The following is a 12,679-nucleotide window of genomic DNA, read 5'->3' as shown; positions in this document are numbered from 1 at the left end:
GGAGGTTATCAAGGATGTAAGTATTGAGTAGATCATTTATTCATCAATTCATTTTAATGTAGGAACAATCAGATAGTTCGGTATGGTGGTTCATCATTTACTTAAACAATAAGCATGAAAGCATATGATAAGTGGGTCTATACGTTTATGAATTCGATGGTTCAGGGTCATTATATTATAAAATCATCTGAAATTTTGAGGGGAAAGCCTGTCCCTTAATTAAGCAGTGGAGCTGACCACACTTAGAAGGCTTCCTGTCAAAGAACTGAAGGCTTCCTGTCAAAGAAGTTTTAGTTCTGTGAGACCTCACGTGGGTTGTGAGATCCCATGTGTGTTAGAGAAGAGAACGAATCATTTTTTATAAGGGTGTAGAAATCTCTTCTTAAGGGTGTGCTAGTGAAGACGCTGGCCCCAAAATGGGTGGATTGGGAGGTCTCACATTAATTGGAGAGGGGAACGAGTGCCAGTGAGAATGTTGGGCCCCGAATGAGGTGGGTTGTGAGATCTCACATTGGTTGGAGAGGAGAATGAAACATTGGGTGTGGAAACATGTCCCTCGTAGACATGTTTCAAAACGTTAGGGGAAGTCTAGAAGGGAAAACCCAAAAAGGACTATCGGTTAACGGTGGGTTTGGGCCATTACATTCACCCACTCCAATTACGTTATAATCCTTATAGAAAACCCACTTCGCTTCCAATCTCTTATATATTACCCTAAACAGAAACCCAATTCCAGTAAGAAGGGTTTAGTTTATCAATTATTCATGATTTTTCTCACTTAGTTTATCAATTATCGGGTTCCCTTCAACCCAATCTCTCATTTTCTGTGATCACTGTAATTTTCTTTTGTTTGGAACAAGTTTTGGCCATGGGTTTATGGTCTTTTGAAGGTAATTTTTAAAAACTTGGTTGAAATTGAATTGCAAACTTTAATTAATTTTTTTTTTAAATAAATAAATATTTCAAATACGTAAAACAAAAGTTTCATCCCAATAAATCTAAAATAAATAAATAAATAAATAAATAGATATTTTACCTCTAACATTTTATGATTGATTGAGTCTATTATTTAAGGTTGAAAAAAATGTTTAAACTTAACTCGATTCAATCCTTCCATTCATAACTTTCATCAATAAAATCCAAATCATGTAAAGATTTCAGTTTTGATTCGTGAAATTCATTTTTAAATTAGATCTCTCAAAATTAAAATAATGAATACAAATCATGAATACAAAAGGAAGATCGGCTTCATCATTATAATACTAAAAAAAATATATAAGGAAAAATAGATTTTAATATTTGGTAGATCATAATATCAAAAGAAATATATAAGGAAAATAGATTTCAATATTTGGTAGGTAGCTAATGTCATTTTTATACACCGTAGCTCCAGCTATAATTTACCAAAAAAGTTAAAGCCTGACGATTAATCCAAATTTCTTGTGCCACATTACCAATATATATATATTAAACACATTCCACAATATAATATATGCTTTACCCACAAATAATATATATGCAATGTCATGGTCATATGATACCCTCCTCAAAAAATCAGTCCAAATTACATCTATTTTGCTTTATTCTAAAACTAAATGATTATAAAACGGAGCACAACTGATGAACTTCTTCTCGTTCTATTTCTTTTCTTTACCTCCTCTTTCCTTGTTTACCAACCACACATTATCTAATGAAATCTAATTGAGGCTAATGACGATACATATGGGACCAAAATGGACAAATATTTACTCGAGGTAGAATTTAATTGTTACAAATGGTATTAGAGCTGGGTAGGATGGGTGGATTGTGAGAGGGAAACATAAATGAAGAATTTCATGGAGATGAGATGAAACGAGAGGCGAAATAATCTTCTTAGTCTCTACCTTACCTAGTGAATATCCCGAGTTGGAATAATTTTCTTATTTACTTCTTTGCAATAATTTTTTAAAAGGTTCAATTAATAAAAAAACACATATAAACTTTTATTTTATCGACTTTCAAAATTTTCAATAATAACCTTAAACTAAAAAAAAAATCTAAAAAAATAAAATTGGAAAAGTGTTTCTTTTAAAAAATTAAAAAATACATGTTGAGGAGAGGAAGTCAGAGGTGAGAGAAACACACGCTCAAGATGAGAGAGAAGAAGAAAAAAAAAAAGGGTGCAAAGCCCACGTGGCCCAACTGGGCCGCGCGTCCCATGCGGCCCAGCTTGGGCACTCGGCCCAACGGGCGTGCGGCCGACCCGACGACCCGCCCGGTTAGTGGGCCGAACCGATAGCCCAACCCGGTTATGTCCAATTGGGCCAATCTGACCTGGTTCTGTTCAATTGGACCAAATTTGTTCTTTTTGCGTAATTTTCTCGTTTTAACTCCGATTTGGAATTATTTGAGGATTTTAGTTATTAACAATGGAAATCGGAACAAAAACAAAAAGTGTCACACTTTTCAGTTAAGTGGCACCTCAAAATCTTAGATTTAGCTATGGTCGTCGTATATATGAAAGTATGATATAAGAAGTATGTCATAGAAATTTGAGGATGAAATGAGTTAGTTTAATGTATGTAAGAGTACGTTAAATGTTATGATGCACATTTATCAAGAAACCCGATTATATATGTTTGAGCATAGAATGAGTTGAGACGACACATGTTGAATGTGATTATGTACGTTTACTGAAATGCGTACGCACAATTATATTTAGATCGCTATTATGTCTCTATGTCATAAATTTACGATGTATACAGTTATATGGGGACAATTAGAGATTCGGCAACTAACTTTTAATCGTGAACCTGACTCGATTGTCAAGGGTTTGGATAACCATACAATTGAGTTATGATATTGTATGATTTATAATTATAGCTGTGATGTAGTTTATGAAAAACGAAAAATGATAATAATTATTGAACACGTGGAAATTTGAAAATAGAAAAACAGACTAGAAACAAAAAGATTACCAAACAATTCATTTAAGGATGAAAAACAAGTGTCCAAAGTGATGTCGTTTGTTTGTCGTTAAACATTACATGTATATGTTGTCGAGTCTTCACCGATTGTATTCAAGCTTACAAGAACAAGCGGCTTCTCCGCCGGCCACCGCTTAACGTTGTGAAAGCATACGATCCAGTAATCAAACACCTGCAACAATTTCCCTTTCGCCTTATAATTCAATCATTATCAAGATAATGGATTTTGTTCTCCGCCTTCTCTTCTCTCTCCTCCTTCTCATCTCTCTCTTCTCAGGTTTGGATTCTGTGCTTATTTGATTTACTTCACAATTTCTGTTTGTTCTCTCTCTAATTTCTTCCATTTAGGACGAGGATCGGCTGGTGGCGTTTACAATCACCACCACCACCGCCGCCGCCATCTCCGCCACCGTTTCCGGCCAACAAAGCTGTTTGTTTTTGGGGATTCCTATGCTGATACCGGCAACATTCTTTTTCCCATTTCCCCCGCTCTGCAATTTCCTTATGGAATTACTTTTCCAGGAAAACCCATTGGCCGTTTCTCCGATGGTCGTGTTCTCACTGATTTTGCAGGTAAACAAATCTCTGTCACTGTCTCTGTTTCTGTCTCTGTTTCTGTTTCTGTCTCTGTTTCTGTCTCTCTCTGTTTCGCCGATTTTCCGACCGTCCTGTTCTTACTAAACACAAATGGCTGTCAAACGAGGCCTTAAAATGATCTTAATCTCGAAATTTAATGGAACGTATGGGAATAATTGAATGCAGCGAGACATGTCGGGTTGAAATCTCCGATTCCATTCAGTGTCCGAAACAGAGTCGGGTTGAGAAGATTGAAAGAAACAGGAGTAAACTTTGCATTTGGGGGAACCGGCGTCTTCGACACAGAGTATCCTTTTCCAAACATGACAACCCAGATCGACTTCTTTCAACAGCTCCGACATGGCGATTCCATATTCACCAATAAAGACGCCCAATCCTCTGTCGCACTCGTCTCTGCTTCCGGCAACGACTATTCCTTTTACTTCGCCATGAACAGCACTAGACAGGTATCAATCAATTCCTTAATCTAACCCCAAGAGAATCACAAACTGAAATTCCGATGTGTTTTACAGGGATTGAAACCGTTCATAATGTCGGTAGTGAATCAGATCATCGTGAATTTGAAACGCATTGGGGGGTTGGGAGTGAAGAAGATAGCGGTGACAGGGCTAGGCCCATTGGGATGTCTTCCGGTATTTACAGCGCCCTCATCATACAAGCAATGCAATGAAACAGTAAACTCGTTGGTGCAGTTTCACAACTTGTTGTTGAAGGAAGGTGTGAAGAAGCTGAACCAAGAAACGAAGCATTCTTCGAAGGTGTTTATTGTTGATGTGTATGGGGCGTTCATGTCCATAATTGAAGGGCGGAAGAGATACAACAATGGAGAGTTCAAGACGCCATTGAAGCCGTGTTGTCATGGAGTGGGGAGTGGATTTAGTTGCGGGAGTGTGGACGGAGAAGGGAAGAAGATGTATGTGTTATGTGAGGATCACAAAGCAGCTTTCTTTTGGGATTCGGTGCATCCTACGCAACAAGGATGGGCCGCTGCTTTCTCTGCTTTTAAAAGCTTTCGCAACCATTTTTAAGTTGAATTAATGGAGGCTAATAAACCTCTTCCCTATCAAAATCAATTAAAATATTCTAGAACATATTAATGAAACTTTTATTATTGAAAATTTTAAAAGTCTAAAGTATTTTTATTAATTTAGCTACAATATGGTTATTAATTAACCTACAACAGTGAGTTCAAGAACTTTAGCCAGAAGCTTTATTAAATTGATAGAGAGAGACAGGAATTGAGTGAGGCAAAGGTAGTAGAGAACATAAAATGGTGACCCACTTGGTCTACACATGTTGTTTCATAGTGGAGATCAAGAAGGTAAGCGCCGCAATCCATCCCTGTTGAGTTGGGTGCACCTCGTCCCAAAAGAAGGCTGAGTTAGGATCTTCGCATAATACATACTTCTTCTGCCCATCTTCATCCACACTCCCACAATAATACCCAGGGCTTGCTCCATAGCAACATGGCTTCAATGGGGTTTCAAATTTTATGCTTCCTGCATCCATAAAACCAGCTAAAAATATTAGGGTTTCTTCCCTTCTAGGATTTCTATCAAGCTTTTAAAATGGGTCTTTAAAATAGCTTATAAGCCCGGGGTATTTTTCCACACCCTTGAAGTAACGTGAATTTCTAAGCATAGAGCAAGGAAATAGTTCACTGCAGGAGTATGAACGAGAGTTTAACTTTTGTTTATCTGCTTGCCGTAGGTTTGGGCTTGGGTTGTACAAGTGTGCCAATGAGTACACTGAGCCCCTAAAGGGTGTAGATTGTGAAACCCCACATCGTTTGGGGAGTAGAATGAAACATTCTTGTAAATGTGTATGTACAAGTGTGCCAATTATGACACTGAGCCCCTAAATGGGATAGATTGTGAAACCCCACGTTGGTTGGAAAGTAGAATGAAACATTCTTATAAGGGGTAGAAATCTCTACCTAACAGACTAAACGAGTTTTAAAATCACGAGGGAAAACCTAAAAAGGGCCAGGGTTGCTATCGTTCATGTTTTCGAAGCGTTAGACTTAGGTTTACCTTGAGGGTCTCCTTTGTTTTGGATTATAGATAAAAATGCAGCATGGAGATCAAGAATGAAGAAAGGAGAATCATTTGTTTCCTTGTTCAGTTTGTCCACAGCTTGTCGTAACAAAAGGTTGTGGAAATCAACCAACAGTGCTAGACTTGAATTGCAGTGCTTGAAATCAGAACTTGATGTGATTTCAGGCACACATTGCAGCGGCCCTAATGCTGTTATACTTATTTTCTTCACTCCCAAGCTATGGATGCGTTTCAAGTTCACTCCGATTTGCTTTACGACTCGTACGATGAGCGGTACAAAGCCCTACACCCAAACACCCACAAACACAAATTTAACAAACAACCACAAAAATTCTCTACATCCTTGACAATAATGCAATACATGCATACGAGACGCATGAACCTATTCTTTACCTTAATCGAGCCATTTGTGGAGAGGTAATAAGAATAGTCGTTGCCCGAAACCGAGACAAGGGCAAAGGAGGAGTTAATGTCTTGAGGCGTGAACGTAGAGTTTGCAATAAGGTATTGTAGGAAGTCAATTTGTGTGGTCATTGTTGGCAAATCATACCCCGTTTTGAACACACCGGTGCCACCATAAGCAAAGTTGACGCCATCTTTTGCCCCTTCCACTCCCTCCTTTTCCACAACTCTATATGGGATTGGAGATTTGAGGCCTATAATTCTTGCTGCATATGTTCATTGGAGGTTACAACACAATTTACGAACAAACTTAGAGTGCGATTGCGATGTGAGGCATGATCATTTACCTACGTAATCGGTCAGAACACGACCATTCGAGAAACGTCCATCGGGATGCCCAGGAAAAGTAACCCCATATGGAGTCTTTGGATAATTTGGATCAGACGGACTAGTGTTGCCCGTGTCGACGTATGAATCCCCGAACACGAAGAGCTTGCTCGTTTGAAGATGGCGATGCTGATGATGGTGATGACGAGCTAACCCTAGCCCTGAAAAACAAAAACATGCACAGCTCTTCAACTCAAATTCAAAAAGCTTTAATTATCTAGAAACACCATGACACATTGATCTCCAACCTGAGAGAAGAGAGAGAGTGAAGAATGGAAGGAAGAGCTTTGTTGACTCCATTGACAAGTTTGGTCTTGTGTTTCACTTCATGCTCAAACCACTTCAATGGCATCGTATAAATAGTGTTTCGGAGGTGCATCAACCGATTAATCGCGTCGAGCGTATAACAAATCCATAAACTTTTAATATTATGATTAACTAATAAATAAGCGGTCAACCTCACGACTTAATCAAACACAAAGTTTATAAACCAGACTGACAATAACTTATATTACAGAAGTAATAGAAGATATCTAATTTAAACGTAACGATGATATATCATTTCATCGTAGATATCAAATCTTGTCCGATGCCCTAAGAGATGGGACTTGTAGATATTGGAATACACACACAATTATAGATCAAGTTTCACGTGTTATGAAAGAAGAAAGATGGGATAAAGAAACAACGGGAAGCAATATTGGCATACTATACGTATTGTCTATTGTGTAAAAGGACTTGGCTTTCTTGATTTTTTCTGTCACATGATCCCAATCCACGTCCTTGTCCCAATCCATGTTCTTATCGGTGGTTCCAAAATACACCCATGACGCAATAGTTTATGTGGTTGAGATTCGTATCTCTAACTTCTACGATTGGTGTCTTGGATACTTAGTTAAGTAAATTTTATGCAACGTTGTTTGTGTCGGTTGCTAGTTGCTACGGTTGATGATTATTAAAAAGAAGATCATGAATTTATTAATAAAAAATAGATGAGGTCTCTCACATCAAAAGTAAAGACATAAGTTTAAATCATTTTAGATGAATCAATAGCAGCATCAGACCATTACTTTGAGCATAAGCTCTCATAATTTGGACTTCTCCAAAAGTTTTATACCAATAGAGATAATTTTTTTTTTTTCTTATAAGTGGAGGATCATTATAATTAATTTGTGAGATATTATGTTAATTTAATGCAATATACTGATATCATTTTGGAAAATCCATTGAATATGATTTGGTAAATTAATGGATTGGTTGACAAATCGATATTGAAAGAGCGAAGTGATTGATGCGAACACGGAGGGGCACGGCGTCGATGGTGGAGAGGGCGAGGTTGTACGCCCTGGCCGAAGGGACGGCCCGCGTCGGCGTGCCTTCAGCGCGAATAGCTGTCGACAAAATGGATGTGCTTGCCAACTTTGGGGTTGATTTCTGTCTCCATAGGCTCGCCAGCGATGGATTTGTTCAGGGACGGCCAAGCAATTGGGGCCTTTTAATGCCATGAAGAAGGGGATTTTGACGGCCCTGAATTGTCCACCGTCGAGAATGTGCACACATTTTCTGCATTAGGGATAGACATCTTGGCTGCTGCTTATACAAAATTGGCAAGCTAGATGGAGCATATATTAGACATGTACATAAATGATATCAAAGCTAGACACGGTAGTGTGTCAGCAAGGACTTTGAGCTTTAATGGAGGGTGGACACTGAGTGCTGTGCCAGCAAAAACGTTGAGCCCCAAAGAGAGGTAGACATGGGACAGTGTGCTAACAAAGACTCTAAGCTTCAAAGGGGTGGACACTGAGCGGTGTGCCTGCTAGGACGCTAAATCCTGAAGGGGGTGGACACTAAGCGGTGTGTCAGCCAGGACACTAAGACTCAAACGGGTGGACACCAGACGATGTGCCAACAAGAACGCTGGGCTCCAAAAGCAAGTGGATTGTGAGATCGAAAAGTGTTGGACAGCAACAACAACCAAACTAGATAGTAGATGTAAATCTCGACAGCAAAAGTGTTGGAGAGGCATTACAATGTCCATAGGATTCAATATCAAACATCAAAGCATAGAAAGCTGGGGAATATTAGTTTAGTTTCCAGAGGAATTATCCTGACATCCATTGCAGAGTTCAGAACAGAAATTTACAGCAGGTGATTCAAAGTTTGGACCTTGTGCAGAGCCAACAGTTGGAGATAGATTAACAAACTCCAAGGCTTGTACTCTAAGTTCCACAGGATAGTCAGCTACACAGCCGATTCTCGGACCAGCTCCCGTTGTCCACTTCAGTGACAGCTGATGCCCCAATTGATATGATTTTGCTGTTTTCTTGGAGTTTATCCTCTCCAATATGGCACTCCTCGGGAGCTCGGCCCTCGGGCTCGGCAGACCCCCGGATAACGTCCTTCGGTATTCTGTTTTGGTTTCAGCTTTGGAAACTTCAGCTAATCGGCTTGATGATATGAAACTCTCATCGCTTCCACCTTCATGGCCATAGCTTTCAGAATCATCGCTGGCCTTGTAGACCTTAAGACACAACAGAGAGGTGAAATGTTGATCAGATTTATAATCCCAACAATTTTGGAGTTCTCAGGAGTAACAAAATACCTTAACTTCTTCGAGATTTACTCCATTCTCATGAAGAAAGGATAAAAAGCTGACAAGACTAGCCTCAGTTGGCCGATAATGTCCGCTGTAAGCTGATATAGTCTAAACAACAACAAACCCATTAATATCATATTATCCGCTTTAATTCGTTACGTATCACTGTCAATCTGGAAGAAGTTTTCACATCTTTATAATGAATGCTTTGTCGTGGGATCTCACAATCCACCCCTCTTGGGGGCCAGCGTTCTCGCTGACAGACCTTCCGGTGTCTGGCTTTGATACTATTTGTAACAGCTCAAGTCCACTACTAACATATATTGTCCGCTTTGGCTCGTTACGTATCGCTGTCAGCCTCACAGTTTTAAAACGTGTCTACTATAGAGAAGATTTCCACATCTTGAATATTTCCTTCCCCTTTCGTGCGATCTCACACTTTTGTGCCTTAAAAGCTGACATTAGAGTGAATGACTTATGTCACTTCAACTAGAACACTACAAGCAACTACCTTAAGAACTCCGTCCTCAGTTTCCAGCCTTCCAGCAGCTAATGTTGCACCCCCAGCCAAGAAGCTAGAGTGATGGAACATTCCCTTTTTCTTCTGTAACACATTCATATACTATTAATTATCCCATTGCTAGAAAAAACAGAACATGAAGACAATATTCAAAGAAATTCTCACTTCACCAGCATAAAGTTTCTTGGCAGTGCACATGACAAATATCCACTTCGCTCCAGGTGATGATTCTTTGCTTGTGTCCAAGAGTTTCCCAGATTGTTTGTGGATAATCTTGCCTTGCAGTATTATGTATTCATAATCTTCCCTCTCTTGCTGAAAACAACCTTGAATTATCAATCTGTTACTCAATCATTGCTGAACTTGTATGAAATTATGATAAATGAAACCACTTACCGGTCCAAGATACACAATACATTGCTGCCTGAGTTTGGATCTCGGGCACTCGTTTAGTTCTAAGTCCTTTCCATCTCCTACATCTAGCCTGTACAGTGAAAGGTATGAAAACCTCTCCCTAGTAAACACGTTCTAGAAATATCAAGGGAGAAATTATTTCTGACCAATAGAAAAAGGGCTGACCAGCATCGCCTTGACACCATTGTTCGTAGTAGAGATGCAAGTTATGGCCATAGCGATGGCGTGGATCAATCTGCAAAGCCCAAAATTGTTTAGCAAAAGGGAGAGGAAAAGAAGGGAATTGAATAATGGAGATGTAAATTACGGCTTCGATCCAATGCTGAAAGGCTAACTTTTGTGCTTTTCCATCTTTGGACAATCCCTTACCCACCTTCAAACAAAACAAAACATGTTCAGCAAAATTTGAGCCGAAGCATCTAACATGGGTTCCTGTTAGATTCATACCTTGGAAGCATTTAACATGATTCGCGTCCATCGGGAAGCTGCAGTTTCAGGTTTAGAGAAATTGAAGAAAGAAATTGTACTGTGATTCAGTCTCGCATAGTCTAAGGCTCTCCACCTTCAACATCACAAAATAAACACCATTTTCCACCATCAAAACAACAAAACTCAAATACCCAGAATCCAAAATGTGTGTTACCAGAGTTCTTCTGCCACAAGAAATTCTCACTTCACCAGCATAAAGTTTCTTGGCAGTGCACATGACAAATATCCACTTCGCTCCAGGTGATGATTCTTTGCTTGTGTCCAAGAGTTTCCCAGATTGTTTGTGGATAATCTTGCCTTGCAGTATTATGTATTCATAATCTTCCCTCTCTTGCTGAAAACAACCTTGAATTATCAATCTGTTACTCAATCATTGCTGAACTTGTATGAAATTATGATAAATGAAACCACTTACCGGTCCAAGATACACAATACATTGCTGCCTGAGTTTGGATCTCGGGCACTCGTTTAGTTCTAAGTCCTTTCCATCTCCTACATCTAGCCTGTACAGTGAAAGGTATGAAAACCTCTCCCTAGTAAACACGTTCTAGAAATATCAAGGGAGAAATTATTTCTGACCAATAGAAAAAGGGCTGACCAGCATCGCCTTGACACCATTGTTCGTAGTAGAGATGCAAGTTATGGCCATAGCGATGGCGTGGATCAATCTGCAAAGCCCAAAATTGTTTAGCAAAAGGGAGAGGAAAAGAAGGGAATTGAATAATGGAGATGTAAATTACGGCTTCGATCCAATGCTGAAAGGCTAACTTTTGTGCTTTTCCATCTTTGGACAATCCCTTACCCACCTTCAAACAAAACAAAACATGTTCAGCAAAATTTGAGCCGAAGCATCTAACATGGGTTCCTGTTAGATTCATACCTTGGAAGCATTTAACATGATTCGCGTCCATCGGGAAGCTGCAGTTTCAGGTTTAGAGAAATTGAAGAAAGAAATTGTACTGTGATTCAGTCTCGCATAGTCTAAGGCTCTCCACCTTCAACATCACAAAATAAACACCATTTTCCACCATCAAAACAACAAAACTCAAATACCCAGAATCCAAAATGTGTGTTACCAGAGTTCTTCTGCCACAACGGCGGAATCAGCCAATCTCCGGCGAGTACGATAGCTCCTGTAAACCTTCTGCAGTTTCAAGGCAGCCGTCGGCTCCGTCAGTACGGCGAAGGGAGGAAAGGAGTCATCGGCGTTTGATGTGGAGGGAAATGCAATTCGAAGGGAGGTGGAATCATTGCCGGAGATGGAACCGGCGGGGGTCGGGGAATGGGGCATTTCCGTCCGGGATGAGGAAAATGGGAGGCCCATGCGGTTTAAGGAGTAGGAAAATGGAGGAGCGGTGGTGGTTGGGACACAGTCAAAGGCGGTGGAGAAGCTCTGAGTTTGAACCTCCATTGAAAGAGCGTATGAAAGCTGGAGGAGCTGCAATGGAAGAATGAAAGCCTGGATTTTAAGGCAAGGCTATTTGCAGAGGGTGTTCCACTCTTTGCTTTGCATTTATTTCTATGGCCCAATACTCTACATGGTTTCTTCATTATTTACTCTAAAACTATTCTAAGACGAAACAACCCATGAAATAGTAAGAAATTTAGAATGAATATGCGGTCATGGACAACACGTCCTAGACAGACATCCAACATACGGTCATAGCCAACACGCCTTAACTAAGCAAGACCGTGACACAAAACATATAAATAAGTGATATCAAGTGTTCCACTTTTAAGTGCACAAAGTATGTTTTAGTACAGTAAATGATATTGAATCAGTTTTAACTACACTCAAATCGTTTTAAATTTTATATCTAAAAGATTTTCATCGACATCAAATGAATGATTCGAGGGGCAGTTTTTAGTGAGTCCCTCACTTGGCTGTCCCAAATATGGGCTGTTTTATTTGTATACCACACCCCTTGCCTCTTCACCAACCCACACAAATAAATATACTCCACATTATCTTCATTTCTCACATTTTCCCCCCCTTTTTTTCTTTTCACGTCGGCTTCTTTTTTTTATTTAGAGTAAATATTAATTTAAATTTTAAATTTTAAAAATAAATAAAATAATAATATAGGAAAGTCGACCATTAGCATATGTTATTCGAGGATATTGTTACACAAAATAATAATAAATTTTAATTTTATCGATTGTTAAATTGTTTTATATTATAATTTACACACGTGTATATATACACGAATCTCAACAAATATTTTATTGAACATTATTTTGTAAATAA

General features: G+C 39.2%; 3 protein-coding genes across 4 annotated transcripts; 1 reads left to right on the top strand and 2 right to left on the bottom strand.

Moving 5' to 3' along the window:
* Positions 1 to 3,080: 3,080 nt before the first annotated feature.
* On the top strand, positions 3,081 to 4,640 carry LOC111804317 (GDSL esterase/lipase At5g03610-like). Its single transcript, XM_023689078.1, has 4 exons — positions 3,081 to 3,243; positions 3,315 to 3,539; positions 3,729 to 4,009; positions 4,076 to 4,640. Exons 1-4 carry the CDS (start codon positions 3,186 to 3,188, stop codon positions 4,589 to 4,591), a joined length of 1,080 nt encoding a protein of 359 aa, XP_023544846.1. The 5' UTR covers positions 3,081 to 3,185; the 3' UTR covers positions 4,592 to 4,640.
* A 110-nt stretch (positions 4,641 to 4,750) lies between these two features.
* Positions 4,751 to 6,765, bottom strand: LOC111804234 (GDSL esterase/lipase At5g03610-like). Its single transcript, XM_023688967.1, has 5 exons — positions 6,658 to 6,765; positions 6,370 to 6,570; positions 6,014 to 6,288; positions 5,597 to 5,903; positions 4,751 to 5,062 (listed from the first exon to the last, which is right to left on the bottom strand). Exons 1-5 carry the CDS (start codon positions 6,707 to 6,709, stop codon positions 4,851 to 4,853), a joined length of 1,047 nt encoding a protein of 348 aa, XP_023544735.1. The 5' UTR covers positions 6,710 to 6,765; the 3' UTR covers positions 4,751 to 4,850.
* A 1,617-nt stretch (positions 6,766 to 8,382) lies between these two features.
* Positions 8,383 to 11,956, bottom strand: LOC111803181 (IQ domain-containing protein IQM3-like). 2 transcript variants are annotated; one of them, XM_023687471.1, is made up of 9 exons: positions 11,508 to 11,954; positions 11,312 to 11,426; positions 11,172 to 11,237; positions 11,011 to 11,099; positions 10,847 to 10,934; positions 10,616 to 10,765; positions 9,520 to 9,612; positions 9,015 to 9,116; positions 8,383 to 8,933 (listed from the first exon to the last, which is right to left on the bottom strand). In XM_023687471.1, the coding sequence occupies exons 1-9, from the start codon at positions 11,840 to 11,842 to the stop codon at positions 8,499 to 8,501; spliced, it is 1,473 nt and encodes a 490-aa protein (XP_023543239.1). In that variant the 5' UTR covers positions 11,843 to 11,954; the 3' UTR covers positions 8,383 to 8,498. The 2 variants fall into 2 exon arrangements, with proteins under 2 accessions (XP_023543239.1, XP_023543238.1); XM_023687470.1 differs by having other exon boundaries at positions 11,011 to 11,237; positions 11,508 to 11,956.
* Positions 11,957 to 12,679: the final 723 nt, after the last annotated feature.

Source organism: Cucurbita pepo, chromosome LG10, assembly GCF_002806865.2.
Source record: "Cucurbita pepo subsp. pepo cultivar mu-cu-16 chromosome LG10, ASM280686v2, whole genome shotgun sequence".
NCBI classification, from domain to species: Eukaryota; Viridiplantae; Streptophyta; class Magnoliopsida; order Cucurbitales; family Cucurbitaceae; genus Cucurbita; species Cucurbita pepo.
The sequence above is the reverse complement of the archived record's forward strand: the minus strand, read 5'-3'. Positions and strand labels throughout refer to the sequence as shown.

Bases quoted from the DNA above. Each gene is read 5' to 3' on its own strand.
- LOC111804317 (XM_023689078.1), top strand. From the start codon at position 3,186: ATGGATTTTGTTCTCCGCCTTCTCTTCTCTCTCCTCCTTCTCATCTCT. The intron at 3,244-3,314 runs GTTTGGATTCTG...TCTTCCATTTAG, and splicing joins TCTCATCTCTCTCTTCTCAG to GACGAGGATCGGCTGGTGGC. The intron at 3,540-3,728 runs GTAAACAAATCT...AATTGAATGCAG, and splicing joins TGTTCTCACTGATTTTGCAG to CGAGACATGTCGGGTTGAAA.
- LOC111803181 (XM_023687470.1), bottom strand. From the start codon at position 11,842: ATGGAGGTTCAAACTCAGAGCTTCTCCACCGCCTTTGACTGTGTCCCA. The intron at 11,427-11,507 runs GTAACACACATT...GTGATGTTGAAG, and splicing joins GTTGTGGCAGAAGAACTCTG to GTGGAGAGCCTTAGACTATG. The intron at 11,238-11,311 runs GTATGAATCTAA...TTTTGTTTGAAG, and splicing joins TCATGTTAAATGCTTCCAAG to GTGGGTAAGGGATTGTCCAA.
- LOC111804234 (XM_023688967.1), bottom strand. From the start codon at position 6,709: ATGGAGTCAACAAAGCTCTTCCTTCCATTCTTCACTCTCTCTCTTCTC. The intron at 6,571-6,657 runs GTTGGAGATCAA...TTTGTTTTTCAG, and splicing joins CACTCTCTCTCTTCTCTCAG to GGCTAGGGTTAGCTCGTCAT. The intron at 5,063-5,596 runs GTAAACCTAAGT...TTATGGATGCAG, and splicing joins AAACAAAGGAGACCCTCAAG to GAAGCATAAAATTTGAAACC.